Consider the following 25,281-nt stretch of genomic DNA (forward strand, 5'->3'; position numbering starts at 1 on the left):
CAAAGGTACAGGAATACTATTTAATATTTATACCTCAGTATGATCAAGAATGCAATCATTTCCCCCTGGTTTCCCCAACTATTCTATAGTTTAAACACAATACAAATAAATAGACTGTAGCTCAGAGTCTTATTGATCTTATACATACATGGTCCAGAATTTGAAGGGACTAATCAGATCTGTCATTATACATTTGTTAGCTTTTGAAAGTGTCCTAAAAATCTTTGTTGTTTCCATTTTATTTTATTTTTTATTATTTGATTTAGATTAGCCTGAACATAAAAAGACAGAGATGTTAAATTTCATTTATGCAGCAACATATCATCAGAGGTTTCTTTTATTTAAATGTGCAATATATTAGATGTTGTTCTCTAAGAAAAATCTGTATTTGTTACCCTACATGATACATAATTTATCTGTGGTGACATATCTCTTGCCATAGTACATTGGAGTATATGGTTGCTCTCTCCCTAGCTGGAATCCTAAACTAACCTGCTTGGATACAATGGGATTTATTTCAGAGAAGATATGTAGAGGACTGTGCTATATATAAAGCATTTGTATCATGAGGTGAAACATATTTCTTTGAATGTAAAATCCTGTATGTAAGAATTCAAAGAGACTAGTCTATCATGCCATGCTAAATGTTTCAAATGTTAAGGTCTACTAATTATCTTTGTTGTCTGCTACTTGGCTTTTATTTTATTTGTATGTATTTGAATGTAAAATATACAAGAATTCTAATGTATCAGACAATCATGCCATTATAATTTTGTTTAGCTTTTCAGTGACTTAAGAAACTTTGTTGCCTGCTACTGGGCTTTCGTTTTAATTTATGTTTTAATACAAAACATCTAAGTTGTCCTCTTTTACAGGTAAAAACAGATGAGCAGCAATCATAGGGTTACCTTTTTGTGTGTGGTGGAAATTTGTGTAGGGTTGCTGTGAGTAGCTAGTGCTACATTCACACTTGCCTCAGGCAGGCAAGAGTTTTCTCCCACCCTGGATATTCCACTGCCCTAGCCCTACTTGCCTAGTTTCCAACACCTTACAACCTCTGAGGATACCTGCCATAGATGTGGACGAAACAATGCTTATGGAACATGGCTATACAGCCCTGAAAACTCACTGCAATCCAATGATTCCAGCCATAAAAGCCTTCAACAACGAAATTTATGTTATTGAGAACCTTAATTCACTTATTCAAAATATCACCTGTTTTCTTATTTAGTATCTTTCTCTTGCTCTCTGTCTTGGGAATAAAGAACCAGTCTCTTTACCAATATACTGGGTAATCTGTCATTAATGAATTTTCCTTTTAATAATTACTTCTGTCGAGGTTTTTTTGTCTGTCATCCCCGCATTCATTGGTTAAAACCAGGACAAATTTCTCTGATTTAGAAAGGCAGAGAGAAACTGACAGTAAGGTAGTCATTCTGCTCGCTTCTGGAGAGATTAAATATCCCAATTTTTTAAAACAAGGTGTCAATAATGCAAATCAAAAGCGGAAAAATTGAAATAGGAGAATGCACATATAGACTTACTACAAAAGAGACAAAACTTCAATTTGTAGGTATACTGAAGCTATCAAATATTAGAAGAATTGGGGAATGCAAACTCTATGCCTACGGATATAGACAAAAGGCTCATTTCAGCAAAATGTGCAAGGGTTGTGTGCTCACTGTTAGAATAACAAGTGCCCGTGCAGGACTTTCCAGCCATTGCCACCCGAAATCTGTGAACTGAAACGTCGAAGTTTGAAAGGATGGAGATCCGGAGCACATTCGGAAGCAGGAAGGGGTGACGGGCTTAATTCAGTTTAGCTTTGACCCTGCCTTCAGTTTGAGAAGAGACTAGAGAGCCCATTTATTGAACGATGAGGCCGGACGGAGAGAGCTCAGAGAATCATTGCAGAGAGAGAGGTGAGAATAAGGATGTCCTTGAAAGGCCAGATTTCAACTTATGTAACTATAGTTTCCTTTTCTCCTTCCTCTGCCTTTCTGTCTCTTCAAAAAAAAGAGGAGGGGAGGCACGGAATACATGATATTGTTTGCAGCAGTCCTATTGCTGGGGATATTCCTGCTGTGGGGGAAGAAATCGGGTTGGAGGTCTTCTTTCCTTTCCTAGGAAACCTTAAAAGGGAGAAGGGGCATCTGTGCATCGAAACTTACTCCTGAGTAACTAGTATATCTCACAAAATGCACCTTCTTGTACTGTGTGTTTCTTTCCGGGACAGATGCAGGTGGAAGGATTGTGGGAAGGGAAACGGGGTGGCTGCTTTACCTACAAACGGTTGCTTCCCCCGAGTTGAAAGTGGACGAAACAGCCTGCCTGACTGCCTTGGGAACTGCTGCTTTTTGCCCCTCCTTCCTTCCTTCGACTCTTCTGCCTTTTTGCCTCTCCTTCCTTCGTTTGGCTCTGATACCTTTTTGCCCTTTTTTCCTTCCGTCCTTCCTCCCTTCGACTCTTCTGCTTTTTTACCTCTCCTTCCTTCGACTCTGCTACCTTTTTGCCCTTCCTTCCTTCCTTTGACTCTTCTGCCTTTTTACCTCTCCTTCCTTCCTTCCTTCCTTTTTCTTTCTTTCTTTCTTTCTTTCTTTCTTTCTTTCTTTCTTTCTTTCCTTCTTTCCTTCCTTCCTTCCTTTCTTTCCTTCCTTCCTTCCTTCCTTCCTTCCTTCCTTCCTTCCTTCCTTCCTTCCTTCCTTCCATCCATCCATCCATCCATCCATCCTGCGGCTCTGCTACCTTTTTGCCTTCCCTTCCTCCCTTCCTCCCTTCCTCCCTTCCTTCCTTCCTTCCTTCCTTCCTTCCTTCCTTCCTTCCTTCCTTCCTTCCTTCCTTCCTTCGGCTCTGCTGCCTTTTTGTTCTTCCTTCTTCCGTATCCTTCCTTCCTTCCCTATTTATTTACCATATTTGTACCCCACCCTTCTCAACCTGGAGCAGGACTCAGAGCAGCCTCACATACGGACAACAATTCAATATCATAGAATAACATACAATTGGTAAACATCTACGTTAAAAACCAGAGAATTCAAACATCTAAAAACAATTACATCAATTACTAAAATGACATAATCCAAAATCGTAATCCAGGGCCATTCCAATTGTCAGTACACAGATTCATTTATTGCACTGCAGTTATTCTCCAAAAGTTTGGTCCCATAGCCATGTTTTTACTTTCTTTCTGAAGGCTAGGAGGGAAGGAGCTGGTGAATGTCACTGGGGAGGGAGTTCCACAGAGGAGGGGGGCCACCACGGAGAAGGTCCTGTCTCTCATCCCCACCAACCACTTCTGCGAAGAAGTCTCAGGGATGGTTCATAGAGGGAGATAAGTTGGGACAGGTAATCCTTCCTTCGGCTTTGCTACCTTTTTGCCCTTTCTTCCTTCCTTCTATCCGCGCACACTACATTAATAAAGACCCTGAAGCAGGACTAGAAGGTGAAAGGGAGAAAAGTGCCAAGGGGAAGGTGCATCAAGCCAACCCTTCCACCCAGAAATCGAAAGATCCTGCGGATCCAGAATAGGTCTCCACAGCCATGTGCAGACCCACCACAAAGACTATTCTTGAAAGACATGAAAGACAGTCGTATTCGGCAACCAGTTGTCGCCTATGAAGAATAGGTCTCCACCGTCACTTCCAGACCCAGCGTCCTGGTGCATTTCAGAGGAAGTCACCGGCAAACAAACCAACCACCGAGGAGTTTTCCTTGCCAGAGAAAACGCTCTGAAATTCGTGGGATGGCAGTAGATCCGGCGACTTGGGCCCCTTCCATACAGCTGAATAAAATCCCACATTTTCTGGGGTATATGGCAGTGTGGACTCAGATAACAGTTCAATGCAGATATTCTGGGTTATATGGTTGTGTGGAAGCGCCCTTGGAAGCACGCCATGCGGTGAACAAGGTAGTCACGAGCATTAAGGCAACATCTCAAATTTTAAAACAAATTCTAAAGCACACAATTCATACATGAAAGAAAGACTCCGACGGCAAGCAAGGCGCAGGCGAATCAGGCCGGGCCTGAAAAGAAGATGCAAGAAGAGGAAGCGGGGAGGAAAAAAGCGGCGTTTGCTCAAAAAACAAGCCAAGGCCGAGACGGGGCCATCTCAGCGCGTGAACGTCGGCGAAAAGGGTTTGGATCCTGCCATTAAAGAAACGCGCGAGAACATCCCACCCGCCTCGTGTCCAGATTCTCACACGCCTGAAACTCAAGCCCCTCGGTGTCATTTGACGTGGCCTTCAGAAGCTGGGCTACAACTCCTGTCTGTCCCATCATGGCCGGATTTCGTGACCGGAGCAGATAGGATACAGGGACACTTGGGAGCCTGCAGTGTGTTCTGTTGAGTCAGGAGAGAGGGATTTCAGTGGAGCTTCTGGGCTTGGCGCCTGGCTTTAAGATGCCCTGTCACCTTTGCCCAACCTCAGAGCCACAGGGGCTGTTGGGCAGAGAAACCCAAAGCGAAGAAGGAAGGAAAGGAGGAGCTCTTTCCAGGCCAATTCTTATTTCCAGAAGCGACTTCTGGGCCGAGGAGAACCCACTCAAAATACAGAAGGGCGGCTTTCGAAGGCTTTCAAACAAGAGGCGTTTGCAACGGGAAAATCAGAATCTAGGGAGGGGAGCGAACAGGCCGACGGTCAAGGAAGGGGATCCAGATTCTCAAAGACCCCTTCATCGAACCACGGCCGGTTTAGTCTGATTCCTTCACCCATTGAGACCGGACCGACACCGCCATGTGATGCGCCTTGAACTTCTTTATATATATACCCAGTCTTTGGCTAAACTCTAATTCAGATGACGGGGTGGAAACAGTGCTCGAGACAAACTCCGGCTTCCGATTTTCTGCGGCCTCCTTGAAGCAAAGGGAATGAAACCAATCCCTCCCTTTGGGCCCCGAATGGAGCAGGACCTCTATCCCAGGATCTGATCTCAGATTTTCTGCTTTAAACTGGATCATATCAATCTTCACTGTCAGATAATCTAGACTAAACAGAAAAACTGGGATCAGGTCCCGGAATATAGGGCCAGTCTGGAAGGGCCTTTAACTATACCTTTATCTCCTCGCTGCCTGTTTGCTGGATCTAGACTGCAGTATGTACACAGCATTATGCGATATATATAGTTCGATGCGACGTCGTGTGACGCTGCACTTTATAAGGGCCCTTCCACATAGCCCTACATTCCAAAATATAAGACAGAAAATCCCACAATGTCTGCTTTGAACTGGGTTGCCATATATTCCAATTCAAAGCTGAAAATGTGGGATTTTATTCAGCTATGTGGAAGGGACCCCAATCTCTCCACTGCGTTACGTTGTTGGGTTATCTAGCAATCATAATCCTAACAGGTTATGAATATATTCCTAATATACGTGACAGCGTAGATGTAGTCCGGCTTTATTCGCCGGAATTATTACGAAGGCCTAAAAGATGCGGGAAAACAACACCCGATAAGCAACGATAGCCTTTATTTTGAAATAGTATTTTATCCCATCACTCGAATCCTCGTCAAGAAGGTTTAGGGGAGCGGGGGGAAAGGCGATCCCATTCACACGGCGCCATTCTTCGCCACGGAATCCTCCCTTCACCCGGGAATCGCCCAGACGGGATTCCCCATCCGCTCTAAAAGCGGGAAGGAAAGACGTGTCCTGCCCCCCAAGCCCAAAAATGCTTCAAAAGAAAAAAAAAAACAATCAGGGAGGTCAGTGGGCTCAAAGAAATAACCCTTGCCGAAGTCTAGAAAAGGGAACTTGTTCAGGAGGACAGCTTTGGAAAGACAGGCGAGATGGAAATGTAGAAAGAAGGAAAAGGCCGAATGCGGAAGGAGAAGAGGAAAAGGAAAAAGCGAGGGGAGAAAGGGCAGCTCCGGTGGCACAGCGAGGCTCCAAGAAAGAGAGCGGGACATTTCGCGAAATGGGAATGCGAGTCGAGCGCGGCTTTGGGCTTCGAGGCAGGTTTTTCCTAGGGTCCTTCCACACAGCCCTATATCCCAGAATATCAAGGCAGAAAATCCCACACTATCTGCTTAGAACTGGAATATATGGCAGTGTGGACTCAGATAACTCACTTCAAAGCAGAAATTGTGGGATTTCTGCCTTGATATTCTGGGATATAGGGCTGTGTGGAAGGGCCCCCAGAAAGGCTTCTTCCCCCTGCCTCCCTCAGCGCCCTCCACGGCCAGGTTTCGTGATCTCCGTCTCGGGCTGGGCTTTGGAGACCAGGCTTTGAATCCCGCTTTGGCCCTGGAAGCCCGCAGGGTGACCTTCGTCGAGTCACACTCTCTCAGCCTCGGAGGAAGACAAGGGCAAACCCGCCTTGAACAAAGCTAGCCAGGAAAACCCTGTCTCAGGGCCCTTCCACACAGACATATAACCCAGAATATCAAAGCAGAAAATCCCACAATATCAGCTTTGAACTGGCTTCTCTGAGTCCACACTGCCATATATTCCAGTTCAATGTGGGATTTTATACAGCTATGTGGCAGGACCCACAGTGTTATCATCATTATTACATTTTTATATATCGTGAATGGTGAACAATGATAAAAACAAGATAAGGGTTGCCTTAGGTCGGAAATGACGGTACACACTAACAACAGCAGCAGCAGCAGCAGCCCATTGAAGATGCCAGCCACAGATGCAGGCGAAACGTCAGGAGAAAATGCTGCAAAAAACGGTCAAACAGCCCGGAAATCACACCACAGGCCCCAATGATTCTGCCGTGAAAGACTTATTTCCGGGTGAAATCCCATCCAATTAATATCATTGCTGAACTTCCCCACATCAGACAGGGATCCTGTGCCTTCTCCGTGTTCAGGCCTTTCCTTCTGAGGGGAAGAGAAGGAAATGTGGTTGTTTCTGTGTGCTCCTACCCCAACCGTAGCTGAACCCAACCAGTCCCTTGAACCCCCAAATGTTGGCACCGGGGGCAACGACCGGCGAAACGCCCCGCTATGAAGAGGCGAAGGCAGACTGTACTCGGATAAGAATATCTGGAGAGAAAGGCGAGGCGAAGAAGGCACACACGCAGACACCGCACCAGCCACGAGATAATTGGAATTTAACGGACTTTCTGAGTTATATTCTGGGCCTAATTGAATTAAACCAATTGACTCTCCATTAGAAATCCTCTAGCGGTGACCCAGGCTATAAATTTGGGGCACGCGGCTCGCGGCGCGTTTCCGGGCCGGCGCTTCCGCCCGAAAGGGAACGACGCTTTCCGCTCTCGGAATATGGAGGGAAGGAAGGCCCATGGAATCCGCCTTTCAGCGGCTGGAAGTCGACCCACTTTGTCCGGATCCGACGAAGTGGGTCGGATCCGGAGAGTCTCCCTCTCTGCGCGTCACCCTCACGCTGCATCTCGAACTGCCTTGTGTTCAATGGAGTTCAAAGTGCCGTCTATGGGTCTACTCTACACTGGCCGCATAAGGCAGTTCAAAGCGCATTGTGTGCCAGTTTAGATCCAGGCACAGGCGCAAGAAACGCAGGCACATCCCTCTCCGAAACGATTCTATCTTTGGAACTCACAACGACCCAGTGATTCCGGCCCTGAAAGCCTTCGACAGCACATAGATCCCATCTCTCTCTGCAAACCACCCTCTGGGGAGGGCCTCCTCTCAGTCCCATCATCCTCTCCAGAGAGACCAGCAGGGGCCCCTCTCTGTTTGGCCTCCCGAAGGGACTCAGGGTGGTTTCCAGTCAAGACATTTCCTCGCCATCAGGCCTTTGGGGGAGGACGAAGGGGGAGGTTGTGGGGGGATATTTTTTGGAAATAGCAACCTTCTACAAGCCTCCTACACGAGTCATTTGTTATGTATATAATTGTGATTGCTTGCTGTATTTATTGTATGCAGGGCTGTAGCCAGAAAGGGGGGGAGGGGGGTTAAGGGTTCTAACCCCCCCCCCCAAAAAAAACCTGGTTTAGTCATGAATTTTAATTGGTTAACCAATTTATAAGCAAATCAGGGTTTTTTTTAACTTGACACATTTCAGGGTTTGTTTGGGTTTTTTTTTACTTTTAACTGCCCCCACCCCCTCCGGCTACGACCCTGATTGTATTTATATATTGGTATGAAGTTTTCCCCCCTTAACTCTATGTTTTAGAGGTTGTGGGAGGAACTACAAACCATGTGACCTGATCTTAAAATGTTCAGAGTGAGACTCCATTTTAGAATGTGTTTCTAAGTCAGTTAGGTCAGTTAGAAATCAGTTGAGGTTTGAGTCAGTTGGAAGTTAGAAGTCAGTTGAGTCGGTTGATGTCAGTTAGAGCAGGAGTATAGTCAATATGTTACAGTGAGATGTTTAGTTAATATATGCGTCTGTTTGCATAGTACCGTAGAGCAGCCCTGGTCTCAGTTCCACCTCCTTCACAAGTGCAGTTGATGGGAAGGAGAGACAGGGCCTTCTCAGTGGTGGCTCCTCAGCTCTGGAACTCTCTCCCCAGTGAGATTAGATCAGCGCCCTCCCTCCTGGACTTCAGAAATAAAAAAGCAAAGACATGGTTGTGGGACTAACCCTTTGACCTGTAAATTAATGAGTGCAAGATATAAATAGGGAATATGTGTCATTGACAATTTGGAATGGTTTCAGTTTATTCTACAATACTTTAATGCTATGTCCTAATGTTAAAATGTTACTTATGGTTTATGTTTAATGGTTTTAATGATTTTAACTTATAGTTATATATTATTGTTCAATATTATAATTTTGCTTTCACATGTTAGCATTCAATTTTGCCATTAATATGTTGTAAACGGGTTTGAGTCCCCCTAGGGGTGAGAAAAACAATATATAAATACAGGAAATAAATAAGTATGATTCAGTTAACATGAAACCAATGAGCAATGTACCTGTATACTAAATACATGAAGTTTGTAAGTAAATCAATTATGTGCCCTTCCACACATCCCTATATCCCAGAATATAGAGGCAGAAAGTCCCACATTATCTGAGTATGGACTCAGATAACTCAGTTCAAAGCAGATATTTTGGGATTTTCTGCCTTGATATTCTGGGATAAAAGGCTGTGTGGGCCCTATGTTAACTTTTATCAAAGTCTACTCCATTTTTGGTCTCTTGAGTGCATGATTGAAAAGCAATATATTTTCAATGTTCATTTTGGGCAACTGAAATAACACTTCAGAAGATCTGCTATATATTTAATGCATTGACATATCTTTGTTGCTAGCAGTTCAAAGAGAAAACCAGGGATATCAGTCTAACAACTGAGAAGCCTAAATTGCATTGCATGAATACAAGTGGATATATGCCACTAAGGAGAAGATTGACTAAACTAGTGTTTAACTCTTCTCAGGAAGATCATATTTTACGAAATATTACAATCTCTAACAAGGTCATGCCTTTCCAAAAGGTTATGGTTATTCCAAATAGTGTGAATATCAGTTAATCTCCAAATGGGTCACACTTTGGAAAATCCTGGTTTTCCTAATAATTTTGTGGTTATGGGGAGTGTCACATGCCCTATTAATTTTTTTTTTGTATTTGCCTCATTTTAATTTTTCGGTTGGGTTGTGTCATGTTATCGTGTTCTAGTATGAGTCCTTATGGGAAGAAAGGAGGGGATCAATCAGGGAGGGGACACGGAGGGGACACACAGTGGGGAACCCTCAGATCCACACGTGACCGAACAGAACCAGACAGTCCCTGGGGCTCACCTGTCAAGAGAGAGCGGGATAAATACAAGCGGAAAGCCCTCCCCGTGCGGAAAGGGGTGGGGGGTAATGCTTCCGGTTGACGAACCCTGGCTTCCCAATGGGACATGAAGCCGGATCCAAGGCTGAGAGTTGGTTCAGACTGATCTCTGAGGCGGAAGGAAGGAAACAGGTTGTGGATAGCTGGATATACTATATAAGCACACATCTTCGTGGGCACAGGGAGGATATAGGATGGTTGCTTACCTGTAACCATGTTTCTAGGAGTTATCATTTTTGAAATTCGCTGCATAGGTGCATCAACTACCATATGTACGCATTTCACAGAGACCATGACGGAGAAAGAAAGCTACAGAGCTGAAAAGATACACTTCTTACCTTTAGACATAAACTCTCCTCCCTGCTTTGAATCCCCGCACATTCCACCCGCCTCTGCCTCTCTGCTGGTGTCAACAAAACACGCGCGATCTCTCTGCCCAGGCCTCCCAGAAAAGACGCTCGATATAATAGTATAATCCCTGCACACGCCGCCCCACTGTCCTGTGTACGGAGGCCACGGGAAAAGGGGGAACATGGCTGGAGAGGGCATTGCTTAAAGCACGCGCGCACACACACACACATATATCCGGCGCCTAAAGTAAACACAAGGATCGGCGCCTCCATCCGCCTCGCCAGAACTCTTCTTTGCCTGGATCCAGGCTCCGAAAGACTGCACTCTGGGTTCCTGGCAGCAAAAGAAATGCCCCGGAAGGCAAAAGGATAGCAAGAAACGCACGGCTCGGAGGTATTTTAGGGGGACCCTTTCCCCAGGAACGAAAAGACCTTTTCTGCCGGGAAGGAAGCCCTCTCGCAACGCAACCCACTCCATTGCAGACTCGCTTCAGGAGAAAAGCCAGCGAGAAGGGCAAACCGGACGCCTCCAAGTCCTCCCCATTCAGCACATGTTGCTTTGACAGATCCCTCTCCTCCCCCCAATCTCAAGGGCCAGGAGGCTTAGGTGCCTGCGATGCAGCTCCCGAACGGGAAAACAACCTGTTTGCGCCGTGTTGTCGAAAGGCTTTCATGGCCAAAATCACTGGGTTGCTGTGAGTTTTCCGGGCTGTATGGCCATGTTCCAGAAGCATCCTTTTCTGACGTTTCGCCCACATCTAAGGCAGGCATCCTCAGAGGTTGCGAGGTATATTGGAAACTAGGCAAGTGGGGTTTATATATCTGTGGAAGTTCCAGGGTGGGAGAAAGAACTCTTGTCTGGTGGAGGCAGGTGTGAATGTTGCCATTAATCACTTTGATTAGCATCGAAAAGCCTTGCATCTTCAAGGTCTGGCTGTTTCCTGCCTGGGGGAATCCTTTGTTGGGAGATGTTAGCTGGCCCCAATTGTCTGGAATCTCCCTGTTTTCAGAGTGTTTTTTTTATTTACTGCCCTGATTTTAGAGTTTTTTAATGCTGGTATCCAGATTTTTGACATAGCATTTTGTTTGAAAACACAGAAATGCTGGATCACTCTAACAACCACCATGTCAGACAACACAGAGAAGCCACTGAAATCCACAAGCATGTGGATAATTTCAACAGGAAGGAGGAAACCATGGAAATGAATAAAATCTGGTTACCAGTATTTAAAAAATCAGAATCAAGGCAGTCAATAAAGACCAACACTCTGAAAACGGGAATTCCAGACAGGAAGCATTCAGAGCCAGTGAACATCTCCGAATAAAGGATTCCCTCAAGCAGGACGCACCCAGGCCTTGAAGATGCAAGACTTTTCAATGCCAATCAAGGTGATTAATTGCCACATTCACACCTATCTCCATCAGACAAGAGTTTTTCTCTCATTCTGAACATCCCACAGATATATAAACCCCACTTGACCAGTTTCCAACAGACCTCACAATCTCTGAGGATGCCTGCCATAGATGCGGGCGAAACGTCAGGAGAGAATGCTTCTGGAACATGGCCATACAGCCCGGAAAACTCACACTAACCCAAACTGTTTACCACCTTCAAATATCGACCTCCAATCACACACAGGCATACACACACACATATAGATATATTCTTCCGTCCCTCTTCTTCACATCTATAGAGTGCAGTTATTATTATTATGAGACTCCCGCGCTACTCAAGCCCTGCCAGTTTTCTTTATTATTAAATCAATGTGGAAGAGAGAGAGAGAGACTGAGAAAAAAAAATCCTTACGTTGCATTGGCACGCCAAGAATGTCTGGAAGCCCCTTGACAGAACCTTCTGTGGCGAGTGCTGCGCTTTGCATCATTGTAGTTTCAATGCTGGGAGAAGGCGAAGTTGTTGCTGCTGTTGTTGTTTTAAAGACGAAAAAAATCCACCCCAAGGGGATAATTTTTAAAAAATAATTTAAAAATTAATTAATTAAAAGCAATGCTTGTAGCAGGTGCCGCAGAAGGGCTGAAGCTCGCCCTGTTCTGCTGCAAACCCCTTTGGATCCCTCTGCGAGCCCAGCCTGGCTGGATCCCGGGTGAGAAAAAAGTGATGCCGCAGCAGTAGCAGCGTCCTCCTCCCTCCCTCCCTTACTTCCTTTCGTTGGGAGTGCGGCTCCGGGGAAGGCAGCTTTGATTCATTCACACTGCAGGGAGGAGAGGGCGTGACGTCACCGCCGGCCTCAAGGAAGCCACGCCCCCTCGGCCAATCCTGGAGGAAAGACCCGGCGGGGAGGAGGGAGGGGTCAAGGGCCCCCAGGTAAAGAGCCGGGGGGCGGGGGCGGGGGGGCTCTGCTGGACAGGCCTCTGGCTCTCCGGGGGCGGGGCTTATCTGTAGCCCCGCCCCTTCCTTTCCCTCTCTCTATATAAACCGGGCCAGGGACAGGATTCATCCCTAGCTCGCCTGTCTGTGGGGAAAACTCAGGTCCTTTTTGCACAGCTGCATAAAATCCCACATTTTTTTGTGTGTTGTTGTCGAAGACTTTCATGGCTGGAATCACTGGGGGCCTTTCCACACAACCATATAATCCAGAATATCAAGGCAGAAAATCCCACAAGATCTGCTTTGAACTGGGTTATATAAATCGACACTGCCATATACTCCAGTTCAAAACAGACAATGTTTATTCAACTGTGTGGAAGGGACCTGGGTTGCTGTGAGTTTTGCGGGCTGTATGGACATGTCCCAGAAGCATTATCTGAGGTTTATATATCTGTGGAATGTCCAGGGTGGGAGAAAGAACTCTTGTCTGATTGAGGCAGGTATAAATGTTTCAATTGGCCACCTTGATTAGCATTGAAAAGCCTTGCATCTTCAAGGTCTGGCTGCTTCCTGCCTGGGGGAATCCTTTGTTGAGAGGTATTAGCTGGCCCTGTCTTCCTGTCTGAAATTCCCCTGTTTTCGGAGTAGTGTTCTTTATTTAATTGCCTGATTTTACAGTGTTTTAGTACTGTTAGCCAGATTTTGTTTATTTTCATAGTTTCCTCCTATATATAAAATAAAGAACACCGTTCTGAAAACAGGGGAGTTCTAAACATGAATCAATCAGGGCCAGCTAACACCTTCCAACAAAGGATTCCCCAAGGCAGTAAACAGCCAGACCTTATTTATTTATTTATTTACTACATTTATATCCCGCCCTTCTCACCCCTAAGAGGACTCAGAGCAGCTTACAAATTATACGCACATACAATATATTATATTATTAACATAGCACAATGTTACATTATATATTACTATATTGTACTATACCACTATACTGTAATATTATTTGTAATATTACATGTGACATGTAACATATAATATTATTATATTGAATTATTATTAGTATTCTATTGTATTACATTATAATATTATTACAAATATAATAATATTGAAATTGAGTGGCTATTCAATGCTAATCAAGATGGCCAATTGCAACATTCACACTTGCCTCCAACAGACAAGAGTTCTTTCTCCCATCCTGGACCTTCCACAGATATATAAACCCCACTTGTCTAGTTTCCAAAATATCTCACAACCTTGGAGGATGCCTGCCTTGGATGTGGGTGAAACAGTCAGGAGAAAATGCTTCTGGAACATGGCCATATAGCCTGGAAAACTCACAGCAACCCACATTTTCTGCTTTGAACTGAAATATATGGTAGCGTGGACTCGGGGCCCTTCCACACAGCTGAATAAAATCCCAGATTTTCTGTTTTGAACTGGGATATATGGCAGTGTGGACTCGGATAATCCAGTTCAAAGCAGATATTGTGGGATTTTCTGCTTTAATATTCTGGATTAGATGTCTGTGTGGAAGGGCCCTCAGATAACCCAGGATCCTTTCACGCAGCCATATAACTCAGAATATCAAGACAGAAAATCCCACAATATCTACTTTGAACTGGATTTTCTGAATGCACACTGCCATATATTCCAGTTCAAAGCAGAAAAAGTGGGATTTTATTCATCTGTGTGGAAGGGGCCTTAGATTCAAGCTCTCCTGAAGGTGCCTTGAATCTTCACCTCTCTTTAGTCTATTTTTTAAATCTTTGGCACGAAGCCCATCTTTAAAGCTTTAAAGTAATATTTTCTGTCCCAAAGTCCCTCTTGGGGCCCTTCCACATAGCCATATAACGCAGAAGATCACGCAGAATAGGGCTGAACTGGATGGCCCATGTAGTTTATTTCCAATTCTAGAATCTATGGCACGTTCCACACATCTGAGTAAAATCCCACACTATCTGCTTTGAACTGGAATATATGGCAATGTGGGCTCTGATGAACCACTTCAAAGCAGATAATGCGGGATTTTCTGCCTTGGTATTCTGGGTTATATTTTTGTGTGGAAGGACCCTCTGTCATCCTTATCTCCGACTGAACAGAAACCGGCATTTTTTATCCTGTCAGCTTGAACCACCGTTGCCTTCTCTTCCCGCGCATTTCTCGCGCCCTCCTGGGCACATCCTTCACCTTGCTAGAGTTCACCTCTGATGCTTTTGCCTCAGAAAAGGCGCGAAAAGAACTCTGGTCCCTTCCACACAGCTGAATAAAATCCCACCTTTTCTGCTTTGAATTGGGATATATGGCAGTGTGGATACAGATAACCCAGTTCCAAGCAGATATTGTGGGATTTCCTGCCTTGATATTCTGGGATATAGGGCTGTGTAGAAGGGCCCTCTGTCTTCTCACCAATTAATGCTCCTGTCCCGAGTTTAAGTAGCCAAAAGCTACATCAAAATAAAACCTCTGAACAGCCCCTTTGGTAGAAGCTGAGGGCCCTTCCAGACAGCCATATATCCCAGAATATCGAGGCAGAAAATCCCACAATATCTGCTTAGAACTGGGTTACCTGAGTCCATATTCAGATATTGTGGGATTTTCTGCCTTGATATTCTGGGATATAGGGCTGTGTGGAATGGCCCTGAGCTGTTTGACTGGAAGGGGCTCCTCAATGGGCAAGATATAATGAAGCTGTCATTGGCGCCGTTTGCAGGGTTGCGGACCGCAGAGCGGCCTCCCACATTAAGCAAGGACACAGGAGTTGTTTTTGCGCCCATGTAAACATAGAGTCATCGAATCCCGAAGTTGGAAGAGACCCCAAGGGCCACCCAGCCATGCAGGGAAAGCACAATCAAAGCACTCCCAACAGATGGCCATACAGCCTGTGCTGGGAAGTCTTCAAAGAAGGAGGCTCCATCATACTCCAACTCTTACTGTCAGGAAGTTCTTCCTAATGTTTAGGAAGAACCTTTTTCTCCTACCATTTGAACCCATAGCTCCCTTGAGCCCTAGTCTCCAAGGCCCCTTCCCTACAGCCCTATATCCCAGAATATCAAGGCAGAAAATCTCACAATATCTGCTTCGAACTGGGTTATCTGAGTCCACACTCAGATAATGCGGGATCTTCTGCCTTGATATAGGGCCCCAAGCCTGGGACTGGAAACCGAGGAGAGGGGTTAATTGAGACGAATGGAAAGGAGCCAACAGAAAACCAAAACCGTTTCCTGCTTCAACCAGAGAAGTCAGCCATAGCAGAGCACTTGATGAATCAACCTGGACACAGCATATTATTTGAGAACATCGAAATGCTGGACCACTCTAACAACCACCATGTCAGACTACACAGAGTAGCCATTGAAATCCACAAGCATGTGGACAATTTCAACAGAAAGGAGGAAACCATGAAAACGAACAAAATCTGGCTACCGTATTTTAAAAACTCTAAAATCAGGACAGTAAATAAAGAGAAACACTCTGAAAAACAGGGAAATTTCAGACACGAAACAATCAGGGCCAGCTAACACCTCCCAACAAAAAAAATCCCCCATTCAGGAAGCAAGCAGACATTGAAGCTGAAAGGGCCATCAAATGCTAATTAAGGTGCTTAATTGCAACATTCACACTTGCCTCCAACAAACAAGAGTTCTTTCTCCCACCCTGGACATTCCATAGATATATAAACCTCACTTTCCTAGTTTCTAAAAGACCTCACAACCTCTGGGGATGCCTGCCACAGATGTGGGTGAAACGTCAGGAGAGAATGGTTCTGGGACTTGGCCATACAGCCCGGAAAAGTCACAGCAACCCACGGAAATGATTGCCGCGCATTTCCGAAAGCCAGGCGCACTTTTCTTGAAAGAAAAGACCTTTCCGAAACCAAGCTACCCTCGCTCTACAACCTTCCTCAGATTCCCAGTCCTTGTTTCGATCAAAGGTCTGGAAAACAAAGCTCTCAAAGAAGCTGCTGAGGAGCTGGGTCTGTTTAACTCAGAGAGAAAAAGGCTGAGAGGGGATAGGGTAGGCATCTTTAAATATCTGGAAGAATATCACATGAGGAGGGAGCGAACTTGTTTCCTGCTGTTCTGGAAACCAGGACAGGGACCAAGGGATTCAAACTGCAGGACGAAAGATTCCACCTAAACACGAGAAATAATTCCTTATGATATGATATGGTTGAATATGGTGCCTCCTCAGAGCGTAGTGGAGTTTCCCTCTCTGAAAGTTTGTAAGCAGAGGCTGGATGGTCATCTATTGAGAGTGCTTTGGTTGTGCATTTTCTGCATGGAGTAGGGCTGGAATAGATAGAATAGGGCTGGACTGGAAGGCCCATGTAGTTTATTTCCAGTTCTATGAATCTATAGCACCTTCCACACAGCTGAATAAAATCCCACATTTTCTGCTTTGAAAATGTGGAATCTCTTCCCGCGCATTTCTCGGGCCCTCCTGGGCACATCCTTTATCTTGCTAGAGTTCACCTCCGAGGCTTTTACCTCAGGAAAGGAGCGAAAATAAGTCCCTTCTCTGGCCCCTGCCACACAGCTGAATAAAATCCTAAATGTTCTGCTTTGAACTGGGATATATGGCATTGTGGACTCACATAACCCAGTTCAAAGCAGATAGTGTGGGATTTTCTGCCTTTATATTCTGGGATATAGGGTTGTGAGGAAGGGCCCTAACCAGAGCCTGAGAGCCCTTCCACACAGCCATATAATCCAGAATATCAAGGCAGAAAATCCCACAATATCTGCTTTGAACTGGGTTATTTGACTCCCCTTCCACACAGTTGAATAAAATCTCTCATTTTCTGCATTGAATAGGAATATATAGCAGTGTGCATTCAGATAACCCAGTTCAAAGTAGATATTGTGTAATTTTTGCATCGATATTCTGGGTTATCTGAGAGCGCTACCATACAGACATTTAATCCAAAATATTGAGGCAGAATATCCCACGATATCTATTTTGAACTGGGTTATCCGAGTCCACACTGCTATATATCTCAGTTCAAAGCAGATATTGCGGGATTTTCTGCCTTGATATTCTGGGTTATATGGCTGTGTGGAAGGGCCCTTGGTTATTGGGCTTCCTTCCCAGGGAGGCATCACGGCCCCTAGGAAGGTTTCCCGTGATTTGAACATTGATTATTATTATTATTATTATTATTATTATTATTATTATTATTATTATTATTATATTTATTTATACCCCACTTTATCTCTCTGGAAGGAGACTCAGGCCCCTTCCACACAGCTGAATAAAATCCCACATTTTCTGCTTTGAATTCGAATATATGGCAGTGTGCATAACCGAGTTCAAAGCAGATATTGTGGGATTTTCCGCCTTGATATCCCGGATTATATGGCTGTGTGGAAGGGCCCTCAAAGCGACATTGTCGTTATAGTCTGTCACTGCAATTGTTGTAACGTCTCTTCGAATTTTTTATTTGCAGCCCATCTATGTAAACCTGGAAAAAGTTTATGTAATGGAAATTAAAACTGTTATTTGATTTTCAGGCGACAAGGAATGGAGTGGAACGCTTCTCTTCCCATATTTACACCGAGTTACATGAGAATGAGAGCCCTGAGCTTTCTCCCCCTTCAAACTGGCATTCAAAACTCAAATGGAGAACTGGAAAATATAATTTCTTCTGAACGATTCTTTTAAAAAGTCTGGTCCCCTTTGATGACTGGATTTACAATTGTAGACTAACTTTTGCTGATGACTGATGTGGGGCAAAACCTTCTATTTTCCGTCAATGGGAAGGAAAAAGGTGGAGACTAACGCCAATTGCTCCTTTCAGCTTCAAGGTCCTATTCCTAAAGGATGGCAAAACAATCTCCAAGGACAAGTGTTGAACTGCAGAACCATCTGCAAACGATGCCATTTACTAAACAGAATTCTCAACCTGGCTGGCAGACCTTATCTGGACTGGTCCAAAAGCTCCGCCATAGAGACTGCAGTAAACTTATGGGTCTGATAAAATAATGTAAAATACGTTTCCTCTCTCTAGAAAGAAATGTTTTAACACTGACACATGACGAGGAGGAAAGAATTTCAAAGGGAAATAATAACAGTTTGATGCTCCTACTCCATTTGTCCCGCTCTGCCCTTTGGTTTCATTTGTCTCTTCCCTCCCCACATCAAAGTTCACAGTAGTTTTTGGTGCAAAGAATGAACAGTGAGGAGGGAAAGCGGGCATTTTGAGTTTCCTCAAATATTTTTTCCCCTGAAGGAAGATTCTTCACGTTCAGTCAAAAACAGAAGGAAAGGAGTAAACGTGAATAAATCTTAATCTCCCAAATTACTTTTTTATACATAACTCAGCTCTCTCTGTGTTCTCCTGTTTAATGTAAGCAAAGTGTCTCTTCAGTTTTGAAACAAAAAGTTTTAAGCAGGTAGGTGAAATCTCTCCCATTTAAATCCAACAAGACCTCAAAGAATGAATATTTGCTAGACAGGACAGGGAAGCTTGGGAAACATACATAAGTCCAAGACCTAAAACACTGATCTGCTAGATCGTGCCCAGTCATTTTAGAGGCTTTCTTTCTATAGTCTTGCCTAAGGGCTTCACAGCCAGAGGACAAATCCCTCAGGAAACAAAGGGGAGGCTTCCTTGCTGGACAATACATGCCAATGGGAAAGTCTGCGACCAGCCGGAAACGCTGGTTTCAGCACCACCGATCAAGGGACAGCGCTCTGCGAGACTCGTTGCTCTTACTAGCTTTGTGAGCCATCAAGTGGAAGGAAAATGATATTTAGCACCGGTGGCCCTGTATTTCAGAGGAAGAAACTGCGGAGAAAACACCCAAGTGTTTCTCTCCCTAAGAAAACCCAATGAACGTGACTTGAAGGCACATATCAACACATGCCTCCATTCACAAAGAAGTGGTAGCACCTTTCTCGTAATGTAGTTTTATTCCCACCCAGCCCCCCTTTCAACCTCATTCTCATCTATATGGAAGGGTTTTTTTTTTTAAATCAATATTACCACTAGGAAAATAAAGAAGGCAGGCTGGAAAAATGCAGACTGTCAGACTGCAGCAGCATGTCTGCAGTAAACAATGCAATAGATCTTGAGCTGGAAAGAATGGGATCCCATTGTAGCTATGTATAGGGCTCCCCACAACAGCCAAAGTAAACAGCAACTAAGATACCCTTTACTGAGCATACACGAACAACAAAACAGAGAGAACTCGTAGAAACAGATTGGACTGCCACACCAGCATATTGAAATCATAGATATATAAGTCTTGCCACTGAAGTGGAATCAAAAGAAAAGTGGAGTCTTGTGAAAGAAAGAAGAAATAATCCCTTTTGGGGGAAAAAACTTTTGGATACTCTCCCATTTTTTTTAAATCCAAATACAACCTTTATATATGCTTAAAGAGGAGCTGGGTTATGTTTATTCCATAGAACAGAGCCAACTCATGACTGAGATTGTTGTCTATAGGGAGATGCCCTAAGCATAAAGCAAAAATGCAAGTTTCCTATTTGTTAGCAGTGTAAAGCTGTTTGCACAATTTGGAGGTGGAGAGAATTGACAGAGGAGAAAATGCACACCAGGAAAACTGTTAAGGAATACAGGCAGCATTATTGTCTCTAGATGAGGAGAAAGCTTTTGATAATGTTGTTGGGATTATATGGCCAAAATATTGGTCCATTACTAGGAGGGCTGTTCAAGAGGGCTGTTGGAGCTATCTACTCAAGAGGGCTTCAAGAGAGCTGTTGGAGCTATCTACTCAAGACAATGGCCAAATATGTTCAAATGTCAATTTTATAGAGATCCAAAAAGTGACAAGGATGTCCTCTGTCACCCTTATTGTTTATATGGATTTTAGAAATACCGAACATTAGAATTAGGGAAGATAATAATATCAAAGGAATTAAAATAAAAGGGCACAAATTTAAAGTGAAAGCTTATGCAAATGATCTGGTATGCATCTCAGGGAACCCAATAAGGAGCACACATACCTTAATGGGGATTATTAACAGATATGGTAATTTGTTAGGTTTTTAAATTAATAAGGAGATATTGTGTTTCTAACCAAAAATATGTTTAATAGCAGTATTGATAATCTGGAGAAAATAGCTGCTTGTAAGGTAATGACAAAAGTAAAATATATTAGATTATGGTTAACTAACAAAAACAGCAATTCATATCAAAATAATTATGATAAAACTTGAAAGGAGGTTTAAAAAGATCTTAAAAGATGGCAAACAGTTCAACTAACCTGGATGGGGAGGGTAGCAGTGATAAACATGGTTCTACATAAAATGTTTTTATTTCAAAACCTACCAATTATTAAGGGAGTAAAGGGTTTTGAACAATGGAGGAAAGATCTCATTAAATTTATATGAAAAGGGAAAAAAAGCTAGAATTGCTTATAGGAATAATATAGATGCAAAAGATAGAGGGGGTCTAGTGCTTCCAGATCTTAGATATTATTATAAAGCAGCAAGTTTCAGCTGTCTTAAGGAATCAATTAAATTGGAAAACAGATAACGATTCAATTTAGAGGGCTATAACTTAAGATTTGGGTGGCATGCTTATTTGTGGTATGAAAAAGATAAGGTGAATACGGAATTTAATAGACACATAATAAGAGCTAACCTTCTAGAAATGTGGAAAAGGTGTAAGAAGGGGTAAAACTCCTTTATGGCTGCATGCATTGGAAAAAGTATTGAGACCAACTTATCATGTAGAATCAGGAATCTACAGGAATTACTTAATTAAAGAAAAAGAGCAGTGGAAACTCAAAGCGAGAGAGGAGTTAGGGATAAATGACTGGTTTTGCTTCTAACAATTACATGGTAGATTTATGAAAGATGCAAGGTTAGAGTTTTCAATTAGAAAACTTCTTTGAGAAGGGCAACAAAAGTTTAATCTCCAGACTATATAAATACATTTTAGAATAGAATTTAGAAGACACCATGAATGATTTCATGGATCAAGGATTTAGGGAGAAATGTTGTTTTGGAGAATTGGGAACATATCTGAAAAGGGGTGTTTAAATTTTCAAAAACTGGATTAATTAGAGGAAAATATAGTGCAATATAGTACAAAATTTTTGGGGAAAGGTGATTATAGAAGCAAATAATGTGATCACCAAAAAGGTTAAGAAAAACTAGAAATGTGCCTTTTAGGATTATTCAGAAAGAGAATTAGTGAAGGAGAAGAAATTTGTCAATAAAGCTTTGTCGCTGCAAGACTAACAATAGCAAAATTGTGGAAGGGGGGAAAAGAGTTATTAATTAAATATTGGAGAGAAAAACAGAGTATATCCAAATGGCTGAGCTAACAAATGGTATTAGATGAGGCAGTAACAAAGAATTTGCAAATAAACTGAGGCTGGCATTTGGCTATCTGGAAAGGAAGACAAAGGTAGATTTGAAAGTAGCCACAAAGGGAATTTATTAAAACAAGATACAAGAGTGGATTCTTAATAGAAGAATGATCCACATTGAGTGGTGTCAGAAGTCTTAGGTGGTGGGTTCACGGGTGGAGGCTAAGAGGGTATGGTTTGTTTAAAAAAGCGATAATTGTACAGTGTTTTTTAAAGGTAATTTCCATCTGCTGCTGGCCCTGCTACAGGACAGAGAAAACTCTGATCACCTTGGTAGATTGCTTATGAAGGGAACTGGAGAGAGGAAACATGTCTCTGTTGGACTACTCAGCAGCTTTTGGTATCCTTTTGGGACACTTTTCTGGGATGGAACAAAGAAGAAGTGACTAAACTGATTTTTTATGGAAGGGAGCAGCCAAGAATTTCATTGTTTCTAGCTCATCTTGAAAGTCTCAATTCAGAAGGTTATTGTTTTAGACAATGTTGGTTTGACTCCATGTCTGTTGGTCTCTCAAGGCTCAGCTTTTGTCCCCATATGCTATTTAACATCTACATTGAACTGCTTAGTTGGATGTCATCAGCATTCTCTCTCTCTCTCCCTCTCTCTCTCTTCTCTCTCTTCCATCAATTTCCAAGGAAGCTACCTTTGTGCTATACTGGATTAGAACAAGCAAACTGAAATGTAGTCCAGGCTAGACAGAGGTGCTCCTAATCAGTCAAAAGGCAGAACAGGGATTCAGCCTGTGCTGGCTTGGATTACACTCCAGCTGAAACCTCAGGTCCCCAGCTTGGGCATCCTCCTGAATGTAAATCTCAACCTGGATGTCCAACTTACAGTAACAGCCAGAAGTACATTTGCACAGCTGAAACTGGTGTGTCAGCTGTACCCATTCCTCGAAGCATCAGATTTTGCTGCTGTGATACATGCCCTGATTACATCCTGCTTGGATCACTGTAATGCACTCTATGTTAGGCTCCCTTTGTAAACTGTTTGGAGACTTCTGTGAATACAGTGCTGTGGTCAGAATCTTGACTTGGACTGGAACAGATGCACTGACGCTGGTCTATTTCTGGGAAGGATTCAAGGCTTTGGTTGGAACCTTTAAATCCCTGCACAGCCTGGGTGAAGACTATCCGAAAGACTGTAGCTCCTTCTATGAATCTACCCAACTTTTAAGATATTGGTTTTCTTTTAGTCCCACGGGGCATTTGGTGTGAACATGGGGAGCAAATGGAGCAACATTTTCTTAATGTTCTTTCCTTCCTTGACTCGGTGATAGGTTTAGTGGCCAGGAAAGGCCGTTTGAAACCAAGGAGAAGATGGTCCTTCTTAAGAACAACACATATTTGTTTACTTTACTGTGTTACTGAAAAAAATTCAATTGGTGTTCACAGTTAAAGCAGACTCATTGAAACAATTGCTGGATAGTAAGTGAACACTTAGGTAAAACAAATTGAACCACTGAGTCTACTTTTGTTGGGACTATCAATAGGCATAAATGTTCTCATTCATATTACATACACTTACATTGTACCAAATGAACCAAGAAATGTAGAAATCTTTTGCAGAGGTGTAATACGCACACAGCAGGCTCTGTACTGGACTTCAGTTAAGGGGGAATATTAATTGAGTAATAAAGAACTTTTTTTAAAAAAAACCCCCAACTAATTCCCAGGACTAAACTGGTAAACTAATTCCAGTAGCAGGGGAAAGACAGAGGCAGGAAATTAAGAGTTTATTAAATAAGGAGCTTGGAGATTTGGAAGTTAAAGAGACAGAATTTGGGAGGCTGCCTCAAGTCTCAGTGGCATAAGGTGGGCCATACCAAAGGTGGAATACCTAGAGCAATTTTAGGTCCCCAGATAGAGGTCACATACTCCAAGTAATGTCAATGTCCCAAGGGAAAGAACTGAATTCATAATGTTCTTAAGTTGTCCCATAGAAGAGAAGAATTGTGAAGTAGTTTAAGTGAAGAAAAGCTTTGGAAGCAAGTATGCAGTAAGCACCAAAAGAGAAGAGTCAGGAAAGATGATGGGAGATAGATTGCAGGAGAAATGAAAGCGAATGGTTCTTGGGGCAATATGATACAGCAGGGGGTAACTCCCACCATCCCTTGAGAAATTACCATGCTGGCTGGGGATGACAGCAATATCCAAAAGGTGCACAGATTCCAAATAAAACACTGGGATGAAAAAGAACTGCTGGGACTCAATGGTAGCTGATGACAGAAAAAAGGACAATTACTTTAGGTGGGCTCAAGATATAATTGATCAATGGGGAATCAAAAAGAACTTGGGGATTTTTCTAGCTTTTTGACTAAATTGAAGTGAGTTAATTGAACATTACAAGCACCATCCTTAAAAGAGACAGTTAGATAGAGATATACATAACAAGGTGGATCAAACTGTTATTCTATTTTGGGGAGAAGACTCTTCAAGAGCAGAACATTTTGTTCTGCCATGGTCAGTTTAAACTAGGTAGTCAGGAAGACATTAGCTTGCACCTGAAACCACCAGACAGGGTAGCTGTTTTTTAATCATGTTGCAGGATAGGACAGAAAGATCAATGACTATGAGTTAGAATAAATTGCATCATTATCTTCTTGCTCCTGGCTGACATGGACCTCCTGTCCATGCACTCCTTCCCAGAACAACAGAAATATTAAGCCAGGCAACCTTCCACCTTCCATGTCATGCTGGACTCCAACTCCCATCAGCTCCAGCAGGAACAGCTACTGGTCAGTACAACAATATCCGGAAGGTCTCCGGCTGCAACCATATGACAGAGTGTTGCCAACAAAATGGCAAAGTTGAAATATATCTACAAAAAACAATCATGGCAGCTAACTATGATTAAGTGGGGAACAGTTCAAGTTCATGTGCTGAGTGTGACTGAAGTGGTGTAAGCTGATGAGTAATGAAGAAGAAGGAGGTCCCAGTTTCTGAATCAAACCCCATTCCTCTTAACATGTTCCTTCCAATTGCTTTTCAAAAAAAGTCTCCAGCCCAGCCCCCATTCAGTCCAGGTGTCAGAGACCTGGCAGCATCTAGTCCAAACATGAAATATCCTTGACCATTTTGGATATCCTGGCCAGTGCCTTGCCCTTGTAGATGAGGGTTACAAAGGTTAATGATTTTGCAACATTATGATGGTGATTAATATCTGCCATCTGCCTCTATATCTCTATAGCTGCAGGTAGCAGAAATAGTATGTGTGTGTGTGTTTTAAGAAGCTGTGATCTGCAGCAATTAATCTTTATGCCAAGTTGTCAGACTCTACAAAATTCTACAGGTGTATTCCTCTATGTTATATTTCTCTGTATATGACTCTAAAATTGATAGTTGGTCTGCACTTGTGGAAGATGTTTTAATCCCAGTCCTATATATATTATTTGGATATGCATGCATGCATGTAAACAGACACATATCAGAAATGGCAACTCCTCTCACAGTGCAGAACAGCTCTGTGGAATGGAGACTGAGAACAGTAGCCAAACCCTGGAAAACCCATCTTTAAAATATTTCATTCAGCTGCTTCCTAATGAAAAAGA

At 43.2% G+C, this 25,281-nt stretch overlaps 1 protein-coding gene across 2 annotated transcripts in view; it reads right to left on the reverse strand.

Annotated features, from left to right (window-relative positions):
* lhx4 (LIM homeobox 4) overlaps positions 1–25,281 on the reverse strand; it is a 111,610-nt gene that overhangs the window by 81,185 nt on the left and 5,144 nt on the right. Inside the window, exon 1 of one of the 2 annotated variants that reach the window (XM_008108902.2) lies at positions 11,865–12,213. The exons of the other annotated variant lie outside the window; for it this stretch is intronic. Within the exon in view, the coding sequence (XP_008107109.1) occupies positions 11,865–11,940 (76 nt within the window). The 5' untranslated portion in view covers positions 11,941–12,213. Of the gene's footprint in view, positions 1–11,864; positions 12,214–25,281 lie in introns of those variants that run through there. 2 annotated transcript variants of the gene reach the window in all.

Source organism: Anolis carolinensis, chromosome 4 (genome assembly GCF_035594765.1).
Source record: "Anolis carolinensis isolate JA03-04 chromosome 4, rAnoCar3.1.pri, whole genome shotgun sequence".
In the NCBI taxonomy this organism is placed as follows: domain Eukaryota; kingdom Metazoa; phylum Chordata; class Lepidosauria; order Squamata; family Dactyloidae; genus Anolis; species Anolis carolinensis.